A 19,178-nucleotide genomic window follows, 5' to 3' on the forward strand; every position below is an offset into this window, starting at 1 on the left:
CTTTCTAAGCATAACACCTTTTTTTTTTTAAAGAACAGAATTTCGAATATATAACACTATATAAGTTACTGCACTGAACCGGGGAGATCAAACCATCACTGCCTATTTGTATGTGGACTTGAGACACCACCTAGGGGAACAAACGTCTCCCTTCACTGCATGGTTACACTTGGATCCCTTGAACAGCTTGTTTGATATTTTCCAACAGTGCTTTGTTTTCTGGGCTCTGGTACTGGTCTTGGTTTGCATACATGTCCGTTAGGGTGGTCACGTAAGCGTCAAAGTTCTGCTCGCTTATTGGCTCCTGCAGGACCAAAGAAACAACATGGAGGCTCTTAGAGGTGAGTATTTGAATTCTTCTTTTGAAATCTTCTCATCACATGTTTAAAGTTTTAATAAGAAATATATGTCTCATGTGCAACAGAATGATATAAGCATAGCTATAACTGAATTAGGCAATTTTTAACATTTCTGCATTTCCTTTCATTGCTACCATAATATTTTCAATAAAATAATGATAAAAATCTTTAGACTCACTTGCTGGTGCAACTGTAAGCAGCTGTTATTCCTTAGAGGAGGCTCTTTGTGTGTCAGTGGTTTCTATGGAAGAAGAAGTAAACATTTCGATTAGCTTGCTCTACATTTAAACACTAGGTGGCAGTATTTTATATGCAGTCCCATACAGAAGACCTCAAATTAACTGGAAGAGATACAACACATTAACACAGAGCCAGAGCTGACCACAATTAGCTCACTGGTTTTATAAGGAGGTATCATCTAAGTGCTAAAATTGTTTGTACTGCATTTTCAAAGACATTTTCTAAACAATTGCTGAAATATAGGAGGAGGATGATTATAAAAATGGCTTGCTACTTAGACCAAGTTGTTTAACTGAGGTTTCATTCATTTCTTTGTCAATTACTGGTAACTTCTCCACTATGCAAGATGAAAGAATGGCATTGTGAAGGATGAAACAGGACAAAACAGTGTGTGATTACTATAAAACTCTAAGCAACACAATATAATACATTTTGTGTTATCTTCAAGAGTCAAAAGAAAAAAGAATCATAGAGAACAGAATTGGGTGTTTGAAGCACAGATTTTTATTATAATTATTATTATTTTATTATATATACAGTACCAGTCCAAAGTCTGGACACACTTTCTTATTCAATTCAATGGTGTGTCAAGTGTGTCCAAACTTTTGACTAGTACATATATATATATATAATGCTAAACAAAAAAATGAGGAGAGGACAATTTGTTTCTAAATACATTTTACAATAAACCCTTTAATCACTATAGCTCTCTGAAAGTGCAGACAAATTCTCACTATACACTGTATATACACTTTTACATAACCTTAACACTGTTTAACCTGTACAGTTGCATGTAGCAGTAACTTCCCCTCACTATTTGGAAAGACAAGCAATGCTCCACATTTTAGACTAAGCATGCACATTAGGCTGTGGTTAAATACACAAATAAATGAATGAGCTGCTATAATGCTATGGTTTGCTAAATTCTGCAGCTTGCTGGCTTGCCGTTCCTGGGGGCCCTTACCATATTAGGGAGCTGGACATTAGCTAAACTGTTAATCAGTGACTGGCTGAGGTTGGCCAGCTCATGCAGGAGAGATTCATTTTGCTGTTCAATCACCTTGTTTTCCTCCTCTATGGACTTCAGGTTGGACTCCATTGTAGTAATCTGAGAAAAAGAAGGGGGCAAGACAGAACATTACAGTAAAGCTTTGTATTCACACGTGGGCCCCACAGCTGACTCCAAATACAGGTCAGTGGGTGTAGCAAGAACTGACTTACCTGTGTTCTAAGTTTGATCATGTCTGCTTCTACTTGTGAATTAGATTCACTTAAATCTTTGATTTCTTCATCCAGCTGTTTGATCTCCTCTTCATGCTCCAGCCCTACAGAGGAGGAGCAGCATTAGCACAGCCACTTTACAGCCGGACCCCAGTCTTAAATTAGATTAATAGCCTTTATGCCTGAACTGAGGTAATTAAAATATGACACAATATGACTCGAAGAATTCTGCTGGTCATAGTATAACTGTTTTCACCTCTACAATAGAACTTGATTAAGACTCAACAACCTCAGACAAATTACATTATGATCTTGTCACAGCCCTTTATGAAGCATTGGAATTCACTACAGTCCAGGGTGCAGAGATAGGAAAACAGATGGAGCGCCCAAGCAGCAGCTAGCTCAGATATTCCCTGCCTAACTACTGCCACGTGAGCCCAGCTCTGTTTATCCAGACTGGAGCCACTCTTCTCATTATTTACACCCTACGCCTGAATGGCAGTTTATGCACATCCACCCTTCTGATTGGAACTTTGTTCAGTAAATCATTCCACACTGATGTTTGTGGTTGGCTGTATTGTGTGGGTGGGTGGTAGTTGTAGTTACCGTTGCTGGTACGTTGCTGCTTTATTGTTAGCATTTCCACTCCGGAGAGCCTGGCTTTTCTCATGGCAGAGGTGGCACGTGGGCAGCCGGAGAGACTAGAGACAGAAACAAGAAGGAAGCATTGTTTCACTATGTTCCACACATACAGTGGGCTAATGTGGCTTACGGTCTGCTCAGGTTTATACACACAGTAGATATAAGACTGATATAAGACAGTCTTAAAGGTGGACTCTAGATATTTAGTGTTGCATTTATCTGACGTTTGGGAACTCAGAAGAGAGACAATGGATATGTAAGTCATCCTCACTCATCAGTATTTTTTATTGTTATAACTGAGTTACATTTAACCTTTCCAGACATGTTTCTAGATATATACAGTGGTGTGAAAAAGTGTTGGCCCCCTTCCTGATTCTTATTTTTTTGCATGTTTGTTACACTTTAATGTTTCAGATCATCAAACAAATTTAAATATTAGTCAAAGATAACACAAGTAAACACATCATGTAGTTTTTAAATGGAGGTTTTTATTATTAAGGGAAAACTAAATCCAAAACTTCATGGCCCTGTGTGATAAAGTGTTTGCCCTCTAAACCTAATAACTGGTTGGGCCACCCTTAGCAGCAACAACTGCAATCAAGCGTTTGCGATAACTTGCAATGAGTCTGTTACAGTGTGGAGGAATTCTAGCCCACTCATCTTTGCAGAATTGTTGTAATTCAGCCACATTGGAGAGTTTGAGCATGAACCACCTTTTTAAGGTCATGCCCCAGCATCTCAATCAGATTCAGGTCAGGTCTCTGACTAGGCCACTCCAAAGTCTTCATTTTGTTTTTCTTCAGCCATTCAGGGGTGGACTTGCTGGTGTGTTTTGGATCATTGTCCTGCTGTAGAACCCAAGTTCACTTCAGCTTGAGGTCAGGAACAGATGGCCGGACATTCTCCTTCAGGAGTTTTTGGTAGACAGCAGAATTCATGGTTCCATTTATCACAGCAAGTCTTCCAGGTCCTGAAGCAGCAAAACAGCCCCAGACCATCACACTACCACCACCATATTTTACTGTTGCTATGATGTTCTTTTTCTGAAATGCGGTGTTACTTTTACGCCAGACATAATGGGACACACACCTTCCAAAAGGTTCAACTTTTGTCTCATCAGTCCACAGAGTATTTTCCCAAAAGCCTGTGGGATCATCAAGATGTTTTCTGGCAAAACTGAGACAAGCCTTCATGTTCTTTTTGCTCAGCAGTGGTTTTCATCTTGGAACTCTGCCATGCAGACCATTTTTGCCCAGTCTCTTTCTTATGGTTGAGTCATGAACAGTGACCTTAACTGAGGCAAGTGAGGCCTGCAGTACTTTGGATGTTGTTGTGGGGTCTTTTGTGACCTCTTGGATGAGTCGTCGCTGCACTCTTGGGGTAATTTTGGTCGGCCGGCCACTCCTGGGAAGGTTCTCCACCGTTCCATGTTTTCGCCATTTGAAGATAATGGCTCTCACTGTGGTTCGCTGCAGTCCCAAAGCTTTAGAAATGGCTTTATAACCTCTTCCAGACTGATAGATCTCAATTACTTTCTTTCTCATTTGTTTTGGAATTTCCTTGTATCTCAGCATGATGTCTAGATTTTGAGGATCTTTTGGTCTACTTCACTTTGTCATGCAGGTCCTATTTAAGTGATTTCTTGATTGTGAACAGGTGTGGCAGTAATCAGGGCTGGATGTGACTAGAGGAATTGAACTCAGGTGTGATAAACCACAGTTAAGTTATGTTTTAACAGGGGGAGCAAACACTTTTTCACACAGGGTCATGTAGTTTTGGATTTTGTTTTCCCTTAATAATAAAAACCTTCATTTAAAAACTGCATGATGTGTTTACTTGTGTTATCTTTGACTAATATTTAAATTAGTTTGATGACCTGAAACATTAAAGTGTGACAAACATGCAAAAAAATAAGAAATCAGGAAGGGGGCCAACACTTTTTCACACCACTGTAAATACAGTTTGATTTGCATCTAATTTGTTTTTTCTACACACAACAGTTCAGTTCCCTTGTCAATCTTTTTTCATTTATTCTTTCTTCCTATATGGAAAAGATAGAATCTATGAATATGCTCTATTCATTGTGTTGCATGTTACACCGTGATTGGCTTTCACTGTGATCAATGCTTCTTTAAGTGACAGGCTCTTCAATTAACACAAACCTTTCTCCCATTTAATCACTTTTAATGCAGACTCTCCCACCTCTAAGCTTCTCTGTGCTGTTTTTCAAGTTTATACTTGAATTTAAATATGATCGATAAGTTGCTTGCTTCTGTTTCCAGACAATCATTAAATAAACCTGATCAAACCACACCTGCACAGTCCTGGTAAAGCACATCAGCTGAGTTTCATTAAAACAGAATGAAGAAAGATGTTTGGTTGTTGCTTATTTAGTCAAACATTTGATTACTGAAAAGTGTTTCATACTCGGACTAACAATACTAATATTAATAATGATAATAATCACTCTGCACAGCGAAGCTCAAACTATAAGGAAAACACATAAGTTCAATTATACAAGATATTTAGTATTGGTGCCACGTTCCCTTGACCCACCTCCGATGTGTCAGGAAGCTGCCGCTCACGTGACCTGAGCCATCACAGCCCGGTGTCGGACAGGACATGCCCTCTGTCTTGCCGGACTTCCATGTGAACTGAATGCCGTTTAGATAGCCATCCTTCTGTCTCTTGGCTGCTATTGGACATCCTGATGCACTTCTGTGGGAGGCGTACTTCCCTGTCACGTGTCCCTGACCATCACAGCCTGGGACTGGACACCTGGGTGGGTGGCAGAGGGAAATATTCTCAGCTGATGCCATCATCTTTTCATTGTACTGGAGACGTTTCTTCCTTTCAAAGAGCAATGTGCTGAGTCTCAGCAGCAGGCTTCATGAACTACATGACTACAAGAACATATACAGTACCACATGAGCAAAATAATTTTTTGGCAACACTTTACAGTAAGGGTACAACTCATATATGAAAGTAATGTTTGATGCATGATACATGACGGCTTAATGCATGAATTAATGCAGGATATATCATAAATTAATGATAGCTACTAATAACACTTTATGAAGTGCCTACACCTTTCTGTGATTAGTTCATACTTATGAAATGTTGTTTCACAATTAATTCATGCATTTATTCATATGCTACCAAATTAGATGCATTCCAATTATGCAAAAGTTCATTTCAGGTTATGCATTTGATCTGCATCTCTATACGGACAACAAAATGTGCTCTATTGGAAATATGACGCTGAACTTTTGTGCAATTGGGATGCATGTGTTTTGGTAGCAAATCAATAAATCCATGAATTAATCATGAACTAACATTTCTTAAGTGATGATTTATTAAGTTCGAACTTATCACACAAAGCTGTAGTGACTTTGTAAGGTATTATATCATGAATTTATGGTATATCCTACATTAATTCATGCATTAAGCTATTGTAAGTCATGCCTTAAACATGTGAGTTGCATCCTTATTGTGAAATGTTACCAATTTTTTTCTTTTTCTTCTATCTCTATTGCTTTGATATAAACAAAGATAGGACCTTCTGTTTTTGTGGTATCCTTATCTCACTTTTGGAATGCTGACATATGCATATGTACTCATGTTGTATGAGTACTCAACTAATATAGTATACCGTATGAGTTTGGTCTCTAACTAACAGGTTCCTGGTTTTAGTTCTACTCGTGGGTTTTTTGACTACAAGAAAGATGTAGGGATATGTTGTTCACTACTGTTAAATACAAATGAGGGGTTTTTAATCCAACCATCCATCCATCCATTAACTGTATCCGCTTATTCCTTAACCAGGGTCACAGGGATCTGCTGGAGCCTATCCCAGCTCTCTTTGGGTGAAAGGCAGGGGTCCACCCTGGACAGGTCCCCAGTCTATCGCAGTCATTTAAACATTCAATATCTATATAGGAATATGAAGGAACAGGGAGAGGGATGGAGTCATCATCCCTAATCCAAAGAGGAAAAATTTAAATATCAAGAGGTAGGGATCATTTACTTCATACAGTATACATTCAATACTGCAAAATTGGAAATGTGTGAAATGAAAATGGGTTTGTTTTAATGTTCTACACTTTTTAGATTGTTTAATTATAACCACCATGCCTTTGCAAGGAAAGAGACTTTGTCCACCTTTTTACATTCTTCAATTCAATTCAATTTTATTTGTATAGTGCCAAATCACAATACAATCATCTCAAGGCACTTTACAAAAAACATGTATTTTCCCAAATTCGAATAGTGAATTAAAATATTTTACAAAGATACTTCAATATCAAAAGAGCATACTGGTACAGTAGGTAAAGATCTAACAGAATGGCAAGATCAAGAATGGCCAAAGTTGTTTGTGCTCTGCACCACCAGAGAAATCAACGTAGCTGTAGGGCTGAGGCCCAAGAAGTCCAATGTGGAATTTAGGTAGAATCTAATCAGTCTGTCTCTCCATCTATATCCCACTCTGCTCTCTGTCTTTCACGACATATGTGTCTCCAGGAGTTCACCAGAGACTACAGACTCTCCCACTTCTAAACTGCTACAAGCTTGCACTTCAGAAGTTTGTTCTGAACTAACCCCTGATTTGGCTTGAACCTTTACAGCCATAGAACATTTGTCTTGTTAGAGCTAATACTGATTTATTCCTGCTTGCATCAGTGCAAGTCGAAGAGCAATGTGCTGATTTCATATCGGAGCAGTTCTAATTGTGTTCCTGTTCACCATTTCTTCGCCTCTTAAAACATTAAAGTCATATGTTTGCTTCATATTTCACATGGGAAATGTGTAAAGTAAGCAGAGAACAGTGAGCAGTGTTGGTGGGATGAAGAAGAATTTCAGTGTCAGGGTTTTTATGGGAAACAGAAGACTGATGATCAGTGTCTGTACTGTACCTGATAGGCTCCTGGTCCTCCTTGTTCTCTTTACTGTGAATTATCTTTATCCCGCTTTTCCTGGCCCGCGGACACCCTGAGAGACTGCAGATAAATGACAGTGTTACAAAGTTCAAGCATACAGTACGTGTATGTGTGAGATCGAGAGAAAGCGGGAAGAAAGTAGAATAAGATATTCTAAGACATTTGTGAGATAGAAAAGAGGGACATATTAAGAAGAGGGAGGAAGTGGTTCATGTTTGTATGCCGCAGACTGTGTGTGTTTACCTTCTGTGTGAGGCGTAGTTGCCAGTGATATGTCCCGAACCATCGCACCCTGGTGTCGGGCACCTGGGGCAGAAAACACAAAAAGGGCTCAGGGCCTACAATAGAAGTAGCTTTCTAATCAGCAAAACTGTTGAGATTACCTCCCCCCAGAAATAAATGTATATTTTGACTTTTGTATTTCACACTTTGGTCATTTAGTGTACGAGAAAGGTATTGCAATACCGTTAAAACCGATATAAATACCTCGTTCTATACATTCGGAACTTGATTAGTAAGATTTATAAGAACCATATATCTGTTGCTGTGTGGCAGTGGGCAGTGCTTTGTGTATGTTTGTGTAGAGCTTTGCTTCACTCTAGGCACAGTGGCCATGTCTGCGTTTTTTTTTCCTCCCATGCTTCTCTCTGTAATTTGCAGCCAGCTTTCATGGTTAAAAAAAAAAAAAACAGAGGCATGGCTGCAAGTGCGTTTTCCGATGGCTTTTAAACAAAGTAGACACACAATGTGACTAACTTAATTCACTCCTTTTTTCACATTCTCCACAGCACAGACACCGTCAAAATATTCATTCTTTTTTTTAATGTTTATTAAATTCCATATTCTGTCATCCAATACTTATTCCAATACTTGTCGTGATGGTGTGTTTTTTTTCCCACGGTATCGCTTCAGTAGTGGCATCAAGATACTTAGTCAGGTATTGGTATCAAAGTCATGATTTTGGTATCCTAACACTATTGTCATTAACAGATTGGTTAAGAAACTATATACATGTTTCTTACTGTCATCCAACAATGAAAAATAGCAAGCCAACAATAGAGAGCTATTTCCTTATAGTACTGTACCATAGCACTAATTTTTGTTAGGGACTATTTTTAGCTGGGGAATAATACACATTTTATGCCCTTGTGAGTATTTAGGGTAGCAGGACGGTGTATGTGCGACTGAGCCAAAATACAACTACAGAGTGTAATGTTCATTGTAATGAAGGAACATGTCACCCTGTGCAGTGGTGCAGCTCAGTGAGTTGGTTTTAATCGTTTTTGGAGAACAATAGAGTCTCCCAGCATAGAGAAAACAGATATATCAGGATTTTGATACAGTCATACATGTTAGCAGGAAACATTCATAATTTATAACTTTGGTCAAAAGCCTTTAATGATTTTTTTTAAAAGGCAGTGAAATAAAGCTGTGAGTTCATATTTGAGCAGCCTCAAATATGGAGTTATGGTTTCAATCCATACAGTGCTTTTTCATTACTACTTTTTGCACTTGCATGAAGTAACACTAGTGAAGCTGAGCAAGACATGTAATCATATATATGTATATACATGTAAGTGGGTCATCTCCTGTCTTACTTGAGCTCTTGTGCGTTGTTGGCCAGCATACTTCGAATGCTTTTATCAGCTAAAGGGCAACCTGAGAGACTGAAAAATACACCGGTGGAACATTAGTTTCACCCAAATGACAAGACACCCCAACTGCAATAACACAAGACAGTCTCTCAGCCCGCACTCATATCTACAGAAACAAACACATGCATACTGTACATTTAACATCAACCAGGAAATGTAAAAACAAGCCATGATGCAAGTGCAGGGAGTTGATCAGAAAAAAGCTAACCCTCTGAGTATTTGTATTCATATGTAAGAACAAGGCAGTGTACTGAGTAAATACAAAATAGTAAATTATCATATGCAAGTGTTTTCAAAGTTTAGAACTTAGAATTGTGAGTTTGTTTGGGGGAAATCTCACGTATGTGCAGCCATGTCAGCCACCGGACTTATATGAATCAGTCCTTGCAGACTCATCTCAACACTGCAACTCTCAGCAATTCTGCTTAAGTCTCGTTGCTCTGAATGGTAAATGCTTAGTCTGCATTGCACTGTGGGAAGGGCCTGGGGACTGAATAACACCAGCTTAGGAGGTTTAACCACAGTCAATTGAGAAATAGGTTTATCTCCAGGTTTAGCTTAAAAATAGCACATATCCAATTTTTAATTAATTTAGTCTTTCCTTATTTTATGATAACCTTGTTTCAGGAAGTCAAGTTGCCAATAGTCAAAGGGCTAACAAATAAGAGAGAGACATATTCTGCCTACAGGTGTTTGACAGCATAGTCGAGGTAAGCTGAAAACAATAAAGAGAAGTAGACTTAGAATCCACCAGGAGAAAAGAAGGTCACACCTTCGATGTGAGGCGAAATTGCTCGTCAAGTGACCACTTCCATCACACCCCGGTGTGGGACATCTGCCACCGGAAAAATAGACAGATTTATAAGCCCAAAGTGAAGGAAAAGAAAAGGTGAAAATTACAGAACAAGTGGGTTGTTTCTGATTTGTTTTTTATTGATGGTTTTCATTGTTTCCAGTTTAGCTTCACTATCTGTGATTAATACTGTGGCCACTGAGATCAGCTACACTTCATACAACATGATCCTGACAGCTAGTGTTGTGGCATATAAAGAGAAAGCACCAGAAAACTATGATGAAAGAGTCACATCCATGGAGGCTACCAGCTCTGAGATCAGTGTGGACAAACGGATAAAGCTGTGAAATAAAAGCCATATAGCAAAGCTACTGCCAGCAGCACAGGATGGGGAGGAGGGGGGTTCTCTGAGGTTCTCAATTGGAGCAAAGAGTAAGAACAACACATGAAAGAAATAAGATGGGGGAGAAAGCAGACCACAAGTGTGCTAAGCAAGTCGGGTGGAACGTAGACACACTGTGATGCTGGGAGGCGAAGGAGGGCTCTTACGTTATCAGGTCCTTCTTACTCTCCTTGCACTGGACATACTTGGGCTTCGGGCTGGACATGTTAACATCTGTGGTGTAGGAGCGGTCCTCCAGCAGGTCATGGAAAGGATCCAGGTCATCTGGCTGAGGTTGGGTGGAAACAGAGGGAAGGAAGGAGTTAGAGATGAAAGGGGGAGGAGGATCATCTTTTTTGCACCCCATTATTTGACATTTTCAAGCCACCTCCTATATTAAAAACATGCACTCAAAATCTGAAAGTCTGAATGCATATATAATTGGGGCATGATGAAAATATATAATGAAAATAATTTTTGAATTTCTAATACACAATCTTGATTCCTTCACCTTCCTTACTTCCTTGTCTGTGTTGTTCATGCACACAATCTCTCACACACAGTGAATGCACACCTGTCAGACCATAGAGTCTTGTCAGCTTGAAATCTAATGGTTGAGCCTGTGAGACTACTGAGCTTCACCTGTCAGTCTAACTGAGCTAGAAAATAGAATTCCCTAGAGGAAATAATGACAGTGCCAAGCCAACCGTGTTTGTCTGTGTGTGTGTATGTACATGTGTGCGGATTACGGAACATTTGGGGAGTTGGGCGTATTCTTGTAAAGCACCATTTAGTCACTAGATGGCACTGTGGTGAAGTGTTAGCCCGCTGGTGGCTGCACTAATGTGCGCCTGTGCTTTGTCTGCAGTACATGCAGCCGGGGCACGACAGCTATTGATGCAAATCCTCTTTCCTTTCTTCCATGCTTGCAGTGTACCTACAGTAATGCTTATAAGCAGACAGGTCCAGATACAACCCAAATTATCCAGTGCTCAAGCTACCTCGCACTGTCTGATGCTGGGTCAGCTATGGAGCATCTCCAATTAGAGGGAGCACAGACTGAGAGGCAGACAGGAAGGAGAATGACACATGCATACATACAGAGATGCAGAGCACAAAGTAGGCTAGGGATGAAACCCACATATATATGCAGACGCACTCTCAAAGAGATATGGGTACACACACACACTCATGAATATTCACATCTTACACACACACCAACAGAGGCACATACTGTACATGCATGCGCCTCTACAACAGGCGCACCCAGCAGTCCTGTATTGATTTCCAGCAGTTCTTTGATGAGATGAGCCATTCCGATTCCCTCCCAAGGTGCTACTTTGCATAATTCATTTTTCAGAAGAGCAAAATGTAAAAACAGAAAGCCAGCATGCAGGCAGCATGATACAAATAGAGCAGATACCTCTGTGCATGGCAATGCTGACATCAATTAACAACCAGATTCATTAGGTTACCCTCAAAAATCCCTAATATAACTTTCTAATGATTCCAAATATAACAGTGAGTCAGACAGGGAGGTAAGAAACCTAGAAGACAATCAGACGGCAGTGCAAATGTTTGTCTTGGAGACACTGTGTTGAATCGATGGCTTGGAGGGAGATAATTTGGGCTGAGACACATGGAACAGTCAGAATAAATGGGACATGCCAACTGTACAGTCTTTCAGCTTCAAAAAACACACACAATTGTATATATCTCTGAATAATATTAATCAAATTTTTTCTTCATCACTCAAAATTTCTACCATTGTGAACTCTTAAGGAAATTCATTAAGTGATGGCACACTTTGAGGAAAGGGAATAGTTTTAATGATTCTCCTGACCAAAAAATAAAACATTTGTATGAATGATGACAAGATGCAGCATTCTACTTCCTATGTAAAGATATTGACTTGAGGCAGTGATCTACCCTCCTTCCTTAATAAACATACAAAACATACCATCATTTGTAATCAACCAGAGATTTGTAGTCAAGTAAATTTGAACATCATCCTTATGTTTCCCTTTACCTCTTTCTCGTCCTTGTCTAAGTGTTTGATCTTGGTGTAGTCTACTGGCAGGTCCCAACACTCAGTGGCATCCCCAATGCCGTAGCAGTGGGAGCCCAGCAGGGCGGCTTGCCTCTGGGGGGACATGGGCTCTAGGGGCGTGAGCACAGAGTCCCCTCCACTGCCCCCACCGCTGCACAGACGCTTGCTCATACTCAGGTCCAACGTACCATTCTCATCAACATCTAGACTGGGACTCTGGAAGGTGTGCATGGGATGTAGTTTTGGTCCATGTGTATGTGTGTGATGGATGTGTGTGTGAGTGAGGTTTTTCAGGTGATTATGAGAAAGGGTTAAGGGATGCACAGAACATATGGAGGCAGGGATGGAGAAAAGGGGATAAAAGAGAGAGAGAGTTTCTGATTAAATAGCAGTCAAACATATTCATATTCTAGCATCAGAGCTGGGCAAAAGAGTTGCTGAATACATGGTGAATACTAAAGAAGTACATGAAAAGTGCTTTAATTTTCTATTCCTCCAGTGATGTGCTCACTTTTGAACTTTTCAGATGTCTGGAAAAATGGATCAAGAACACCTGAAGTTCAAATATCTGAAATAATATTCCAGTTTATTTTTTGCCCAAGTCTGTCTAGCATGAAACATTAGACACTTGCAGTGTACAGTAACAATGCAGTCTTACACTCATAAGAGGGTCAAAAGAAGAAGAGGTCATCAGTGCTCAAGGACGAGTGCATCCCTCTGTGAACCCCTCCTTTCCTCTTTCTTTCACTCTCCATCTCTCTCTCCTTCCATCCCACTATGGTCTGTACTGTGCAGTCAGAGTGTGTGTGTATGTGAGTCAACCTAATGTGAGTGGACATCACAGGGGGGCTGAGGGTTAGGGGTGGGGTTGCGAGCAATGACGAGCAGCAGTGGCTGGAACTAGACTGCTGCAAACCCAAAAATAGACAGAACTATACTGTGTTCTGGAAGAAAGTGGGCCACATCTAACAAGGCTGCGTGCTCACTAAAACATCCACCTTACCTCCTGACTCTATCCTTGTACCTACATATTTATGGCAGATTTGTTTTCTTTAATCAAGAATCTGGCACATACCATACACCAACAATAGTCCCTAGCTGTCATGGATTACTGTATGCTTTTGTAGGTTTGTACATGTCTTTATGACCTCACTTTCTTTTGTTTTCTCTCCTCTCTTCCTCCTCCTCATTCTCCTTGCTCCTTTTTCTCCCTTTCATGAGTAGGAAAGCCCAATCTAATGCTTATTCCAGCCGACAGTCTCCCTAGGGGTGGATTCTCCTGATGTCTGAAGCCAAAACCTCTGACGCACACTGACTCAAATGCATGGGGTGATAGATTCAGGACTGGGAATGAATACTGCAAGAACTGAGGCTGAACCAAGGACCTAAGAAAGCAGAAGAACACTATTACTGTTAGGTCATTAGTCTGTGGAGAAATGCAACGCTCTGTGAATAATACAAGGTACTCTGAAAAATTAGGAATCATGCAAGACAAACATGGAGATGACTGCGTACTAAAAACAATGACTATTCATTATAAGGCTGAACAGGCACAACCCAAACTGAGCTTTTACAATAGCACCTGTCTACAAAACTGTTTGGCTGGCATTATTCCACGATGTAGGCGTCCGCTTCTATCAAACACAAAGTTACTATTACAACTCCACTCGTAAGTTGGCTAAGGGCTTGAACAAAAGAGTGAAGGAGACAGAAGATAAGTTAGGGAATGGGGACTGTAAGAGCAACAGACGCAGTCCCTGTAAAAGGTCAAGTTGCCAAGGAATAGATCTCACTGCACTCTCCTCATCAGCCATTGTACTGCATGTCACTGTGCAGCTAATGTGACCCACCCCTTCATATCGAATTAATGGATGATGTGTGAGGATGCACCTCACCCCTTTTTACTGTGAACCCACTGGTGAGCCCTGACCTTGCTAATTCTCACCACATTACTTCTGCCCCCCTATTCCAGCTCTTAAAATAAACCCAATCTCCTGCACTATCCTACTCTCTGGCTTTTCTTTGCTCATATCTTACTCTTCATTATGCTGGTTCTCTCTCACTCTGCTCATCATTTCCTCGTGGTGCATTGTTTTCTTCCAACAAACATTCATGAATGCCTGTTTATGTTTTTGAGCGGCGTTAGAATGTTGACACAAAGGTTAACTTATTTTGCAAAATCTTAGGATGTCCTTGGAATCTATTCCAGCTTTGTCTATTGCTGGGGATTTAAGACATACTTGCTAGGCTATTATCAAACCTTAATACTATCTATTCAGCGTCAACAATAAATAAAGGTAAACATAATGTTAATTAGACAGAAAGGGCAGCATGGTGGCTGAGTGGTGAGCACCATTGCCTCACAGCAACAAGGTCCCGGGTTCGCAACCCCTCAGGGATCATTCTGTGTTTGCATGTTCTCCCTGTGCTTGTGTGGGTTTTCTCCAGGTACTCTGGTTTCCTCCCACAGTCCAAAAACATGTATGTCAGGTTGATTGGTGACTCTAAATTGCCCATAGGAGTGAGTGTGAGTGTGTGAGGTTGTTTGTCTCTATGTGGCCCTGTGATGGACCGGTGACCTGTCCAGGGTGGACCCCTGCCTTTCACCTGAAGAGAGCTGGGATAGGCTCCAGCAGATCCCTGTGACCCTGGTTAGGACTAAGCGGGTATAGATCATGGATGGATGGATGGTAAAACCAGAATTCATTAGGTTTCTCTCTGATCCCTCTGAGAGGTCACAGGACACTTTAAATGAGCAATGATTACTGATATTAAATAAAAATATATTGTTTTTCTAATCAAATCTAAATATTTTTTCTGGCTGTTGAACAATCTTTTCTTATTTATTGTAAAAAATTTAACCTGCTGTTTTCATTGATGCTCACAACTCAAACATATTCATGCAGAGACACTGCTTGTTTTTAGCAGAAAAAAGCATTGGGGAGTACTGCCAGACCAGGCTAATCTCACTGGGCAACATTTGCAGTCAAAGACATAACAGTACTTTGTCAATTAGAGATTTCCCAGACACTTAACTTCTCTTTAATCGTTTACATTCATTTCAATGCAGCTTAATTTGGCAAGATCTTAAAGGATTAAATACAGACAGTTCATTTCAGTCTTTCAGTCATCAGAGCTGAGAGAAAGAGACAGAGAAAGGGATAAGGTGAGAATAGATAGATGTTCATGATGTAGAAAAGAACAGTATGTGTGTGAGGACTTGAGATGAAATTTAAAAAAAAAAGAACTTCTCTGACATGTCCCATCTTCCGATCCTATCTGTCTTGGCCCAGTGCAGGAAAAGGACAGACAATAAAACATGATAGGACCAGAGAAAGTCTTTAGGTGTTTGTTGCCTCTAAGTTCACTCCGTTCCACTTTTCTTTGGAAGTAGGTTGCTTTTGGCTTTTTCCTCTTGTTACCTCTGCTCTCCCTTCCTTTTCTATAAAATTGAGTACCTTTCTCCTCTCCTCTATCCTCCTCTCTTCTTCACTGCGACATTTAGTAATGTCCCACCATTTTTCCTTTTTTTGCTCTATTCCTTTATTCTCAGTTCTATTGCCCTGGCTCTCATTCTCTGGCAGACTCTGCTGTCAACATTAGCATTAAGCCAGCATTAGCCCTCTGCTGTGCGCTCTCTTTCTGGCCCCATTTTCCAGCTCAGCATCTGGGTTCAGATAATACAGGAACACCGTCACCTTATCTCTTCAGAAATGACACACTGGGCTCACGCCATGTCAAACAGCACTTCGTCCTGCTCCTATCTGATCCCCAGACAGAAAATAAAAAACTGCCCTGCTGAGCCCTGAGTGTAAGACACAGCCTTGGATCTTTAATGGAATGTGAGTGTGAGTGTCTGTGTGTGTGTGTGTGTGTGTGTGTGTGTGTTCACATGCTATGTTGCAGCTGAAATCTCCCCTATCTATGTCAATTTTTACTACTAGCATTAGTATAATGACAGGGGCATGGAGATAATCTGTCACTGGTGCTTTGTAACTACCGTAGGAGGCAGAAGTCCTAAGAAAGTGCAGTGGATAGCGAGAGATGCTGCAGTTATAGCATCACTTTTCATCTTCTCCTCAAAAACAAGACTGAATAAAACTGAAAGTGTAGAATTTGGTACAGTCATCTAACTAAATTAAATGCAGTCACTCCAGCGCCTGTCCTCTCCCATCCTACCTGCGAGCACAGGTCCTGAGGCTCCCTCCCCATGCTGTGGGGCATCTCCCTGCAGCGCGTGGACAGGTTGAGGATGGCCGTGGCTGCCATGTGGGCGGCCTCCATGTCGTGACTGTAGTCAAAGCTACTCTTGCTGCAGGTGCTGCTGGCACTACTGCCCCCGCCCCCACCGCTTCCACCTCCTGCAACCCCCCCTCCCCCTCCACAACTCAGGCTGCTGCTACTACTGCTGGGAGCATAGGTGCTGGTGGTGCTGCTGGCCGAGCTAGAGTTCTTGCAGTAACGTTTGGCTGTGGAACAAATCAAGGAATTCCAAATGAAAAGACAAATTAACACATACTTAGAGTATTATGTTAAATTAATTTATATGCTTTTTTTTTTTTATTTAAAAGTTAGTAAATCCAGTGTAGTTGGAGTCATACATTAGCATTTCCATGGCAAAGTGTGTTTTTATATATTCTTAAAACGTAATCCTGAAATTCTGTCACAAACTTTACATTTAAGAAGATATAAATTGTATTTCTAAGCAAAATAATGAAAAAATATTCTCACTAAATTCATCATGAGAAAAAAAAAAAGAGCTCACGGTAATGTCTGAAAAATGGAAATAATATATTTTTTAATAATATTTGTCTTGCTGTAAAACAGTACCATCATATCCTTTGGGGGAGGTGTCCCTTTGTCCGTGGACTTTGGGTGCAATGGCCCGTTTCCCATACACTTGGTGGGAGTTGCTGCTGAAGGCGCTGTAGTCGAAGCTGGTCTTGGAGTATTTCTCCAGCTCCTTGGCCAGGTTGGAGCGGGGCGTGCTGGTGGAAACATTGTTCTTGTAACCATACTGTGGATAGTCCAGTTGTTTGACAAAGCACATAGGCCTGGAAAATAAATGATGAGGGGGTGGAAGTTGGACCGAGGCACTCAATATTGCCCAGGGGAGTGGGAACTTTGTGGTTTGGTTAAAAAACGGAAAGGCATACGGAAAGGGGACTTTTGTGTTTAAAGTCCAGGATTAGAAAATGAGGGTGAGGCTGGCAGATGGTTGGGGTGACTTGGGGTGCATGGCATCCCTCTGGTAAGCAATTGTTTGGATGTTTTATGTTTTTGTCCAAAAAAATCATAACTCTGCTACAAGGGGTTTTTATGTGTAGTCAATAAAAACAGGTAAAATTGAATCTCTGCATTTATTTTATTACTCTTGCATACTTCTGGTATGCCTTTATCAGGAAGAAATGAAATGTAAGATCTTATGCTGGTGATGTTCAGTTAAATATAAAACTTACAATTACTTCTGACTTCTCATCATAGCATTTTCCTGCTATCAAAGAAACTCTCATTCAAAAATTTTTGCCTTTACTATGATAAATGGCCAATTTTGTTTAAATCTAATAAAATGATCTCCCTTCAGTGGTGAGCAGAGAACTGAAGATGCAGTCTTTTGAAAATATTCCCAGGGAAAAGGAGAACATAAACATAAAGCACAAAGGGAGACTTATAAATTGCAGCAGCTTTACAGAATGCAGATGAAAAACACAGAAAACATTGGAACATTGTTTGCCCTTTAAGTGATTAACCAATTTATGGTCCAGGTACAAGAATTCAATTCTATTAGACACAATGCGGATTAAACAACGAATGTTACCTTAACACCCGGTCAGAGGCCTGGTTGGATTTGGGGCCATCACAGCTCTGGTGCTTCTCCTGGGCTTTGGCCAGTTTCTCAGCTGCAGCAATGGGACATCCTGACAGACTGAAATGAGAAAATGACTCACAGTAAGTGGCACTTAGGAACATGCACCTGAGACACATTTTGAGAGGTGAAAATGCTACTGAATGCACATACTGTAGAGTATTTGGCTCGTTAGAGTGCTTGTCAGCCAGACTGGCAGGCTGAAAACAGCTAGCACATGTCTGTCCGTCAGCCAATCAATACCAGTTTTAAAATATCTGACTATAGGTCAGAAAGTCTTAATATGCAAAGTCATTCATGTACATCACTTTTAACACTTTAAATAACCACATAATCGGGAACAGCTTGCATGTTCCTGATTGAGTGGCTTGAAACCATTCTCAAAATAAATACGCAATATCCATATGGACAAATGTGCATTTTTCTGTTCATTCTGAAGCATCTTGTTTTCATTAAACACGTAGTGAAAACACACTCTCACATATGCTTGGGATCTACCCCTACATTATGTTCCAATAGAATTTAGGAGTGTGAAACTTCCTCCTGACAACTAACTGACCAAGTGTGACAAAAGTTCATGTTGTTATCCTTAACCCCTATTATGCCCCATCCAACCTGTCAGCTGTGGTGTGTCGAGCTGCGATGAAAAAAATTATCTTTGACAATGGCCTGAAGCCAGTATAGAGTTGTGTTCATGAGCACCTGTCATCAGACTTGCAGGAATGTGTGCAGGGATGAGTCTGTGTATCAGGTCGGGGAGTCTAACGGGAGTATGCTGAGGTGTATATCAGCTCTTTCCAGTAAAAGTGAAAATTTACTGTGCGTGTCTATTTTGCGCTGCGGCCGTGTGACTGAGCACAGCATGGAGGCATTCTGGTTCTCCCAGGTCTGCACCTCTCCTGTCACCCCGGCTGAGTGGCAGGAAGGTGCTAATGGATGCTGCTATGCTCAACTCCCTTAGCATCTGCTGCGGGTGACACTCCTCTTTCACTGTCACCTCAACCCGTCTGACAGCACTGGCAAGAGTGCCCTA

The 19,178-nt window shown here is 40.8% G+C and overlaps 1 protein-coding gene across 1 annotated transcript in view; it reads right to left on the reverse strand.

The window, feature by feature from the left end:
- Window positions 1–19,178, reverse strand: part of myt1lb (myelin transcription factor 1-like, b) — a 117,001-nt gene continuing 97,823 nt past the window's right edge. The window contains exons 7-21 of the mRNA XM_026306339.1: window positions 18,098–18,205; window positions 17,110–17,333; window positions 16,459–16,748; window positions 12,259–12,495; window positions 10,397–10,518; window positions 9,827–9,889; window positions 8,998–9,066; window positions 7,643–7,705; window positions 7,376–7,459; window positions 5,019–5,240; window positions 2,427–2,521; window positions 1,821–1,924; window positions 1,564–1,707; window positions 538–600; window positions 1–304 (exon numbers count right to left, since the gene is read on the reverse strand). Of these exons, the coding sequence (XP_026162124.1) occupies window positions 164–304; window positions 538–600; window positions 1,564–1,707; window positions 1,821–1,924; window positions 2,427–2,521; window positions 5,019–5,240; window positions 7,376–7,459; window positions 7,643–7,705; window positions 8,998–9,066; window positions 9,827–9,889; window positions 10,397–10,518; window positions 12,259–12,495; window positions 16,459–16,748; window positions 17,110–17,333; window positions 18,098–18,205 (2,029 nt within the window). The 3' untranslated portion in view covers window positions 1–163. The remainder of the gene's footprint in view (window positions 305–537; window positions 601–1,563; window positions 1,708–1,820; window positions 1,925–2,426; window positions 2,522–5,018; window positions 5,241–7,375; window positions 7,460–7,642; window positions 7,706–8,997; window positions 9,067–9,826; window positions 9,890–10,396; window positions 10,519–12,258; window positions 12,496–16,458; window positions 16,749–17,109; window positions 17,334–18,097; window positions 18,206–19,178) is intronic.

This window comes from Mastacembelus armatus, chromosome 22 (genome assembly GCF_900324485.2).
Source record: "Mastacembelus armatus chromosome 22, fMasArm1.2, whole genome shotgun sequence".
In the NCBI taxonomy this organism is placed as follows: Eukaryota; Metazoa; Chordata; class Actinopteri; order Synbranchiformes; family Mastacembelidae; genus Mastacembelus; species Mastacembelus armatus.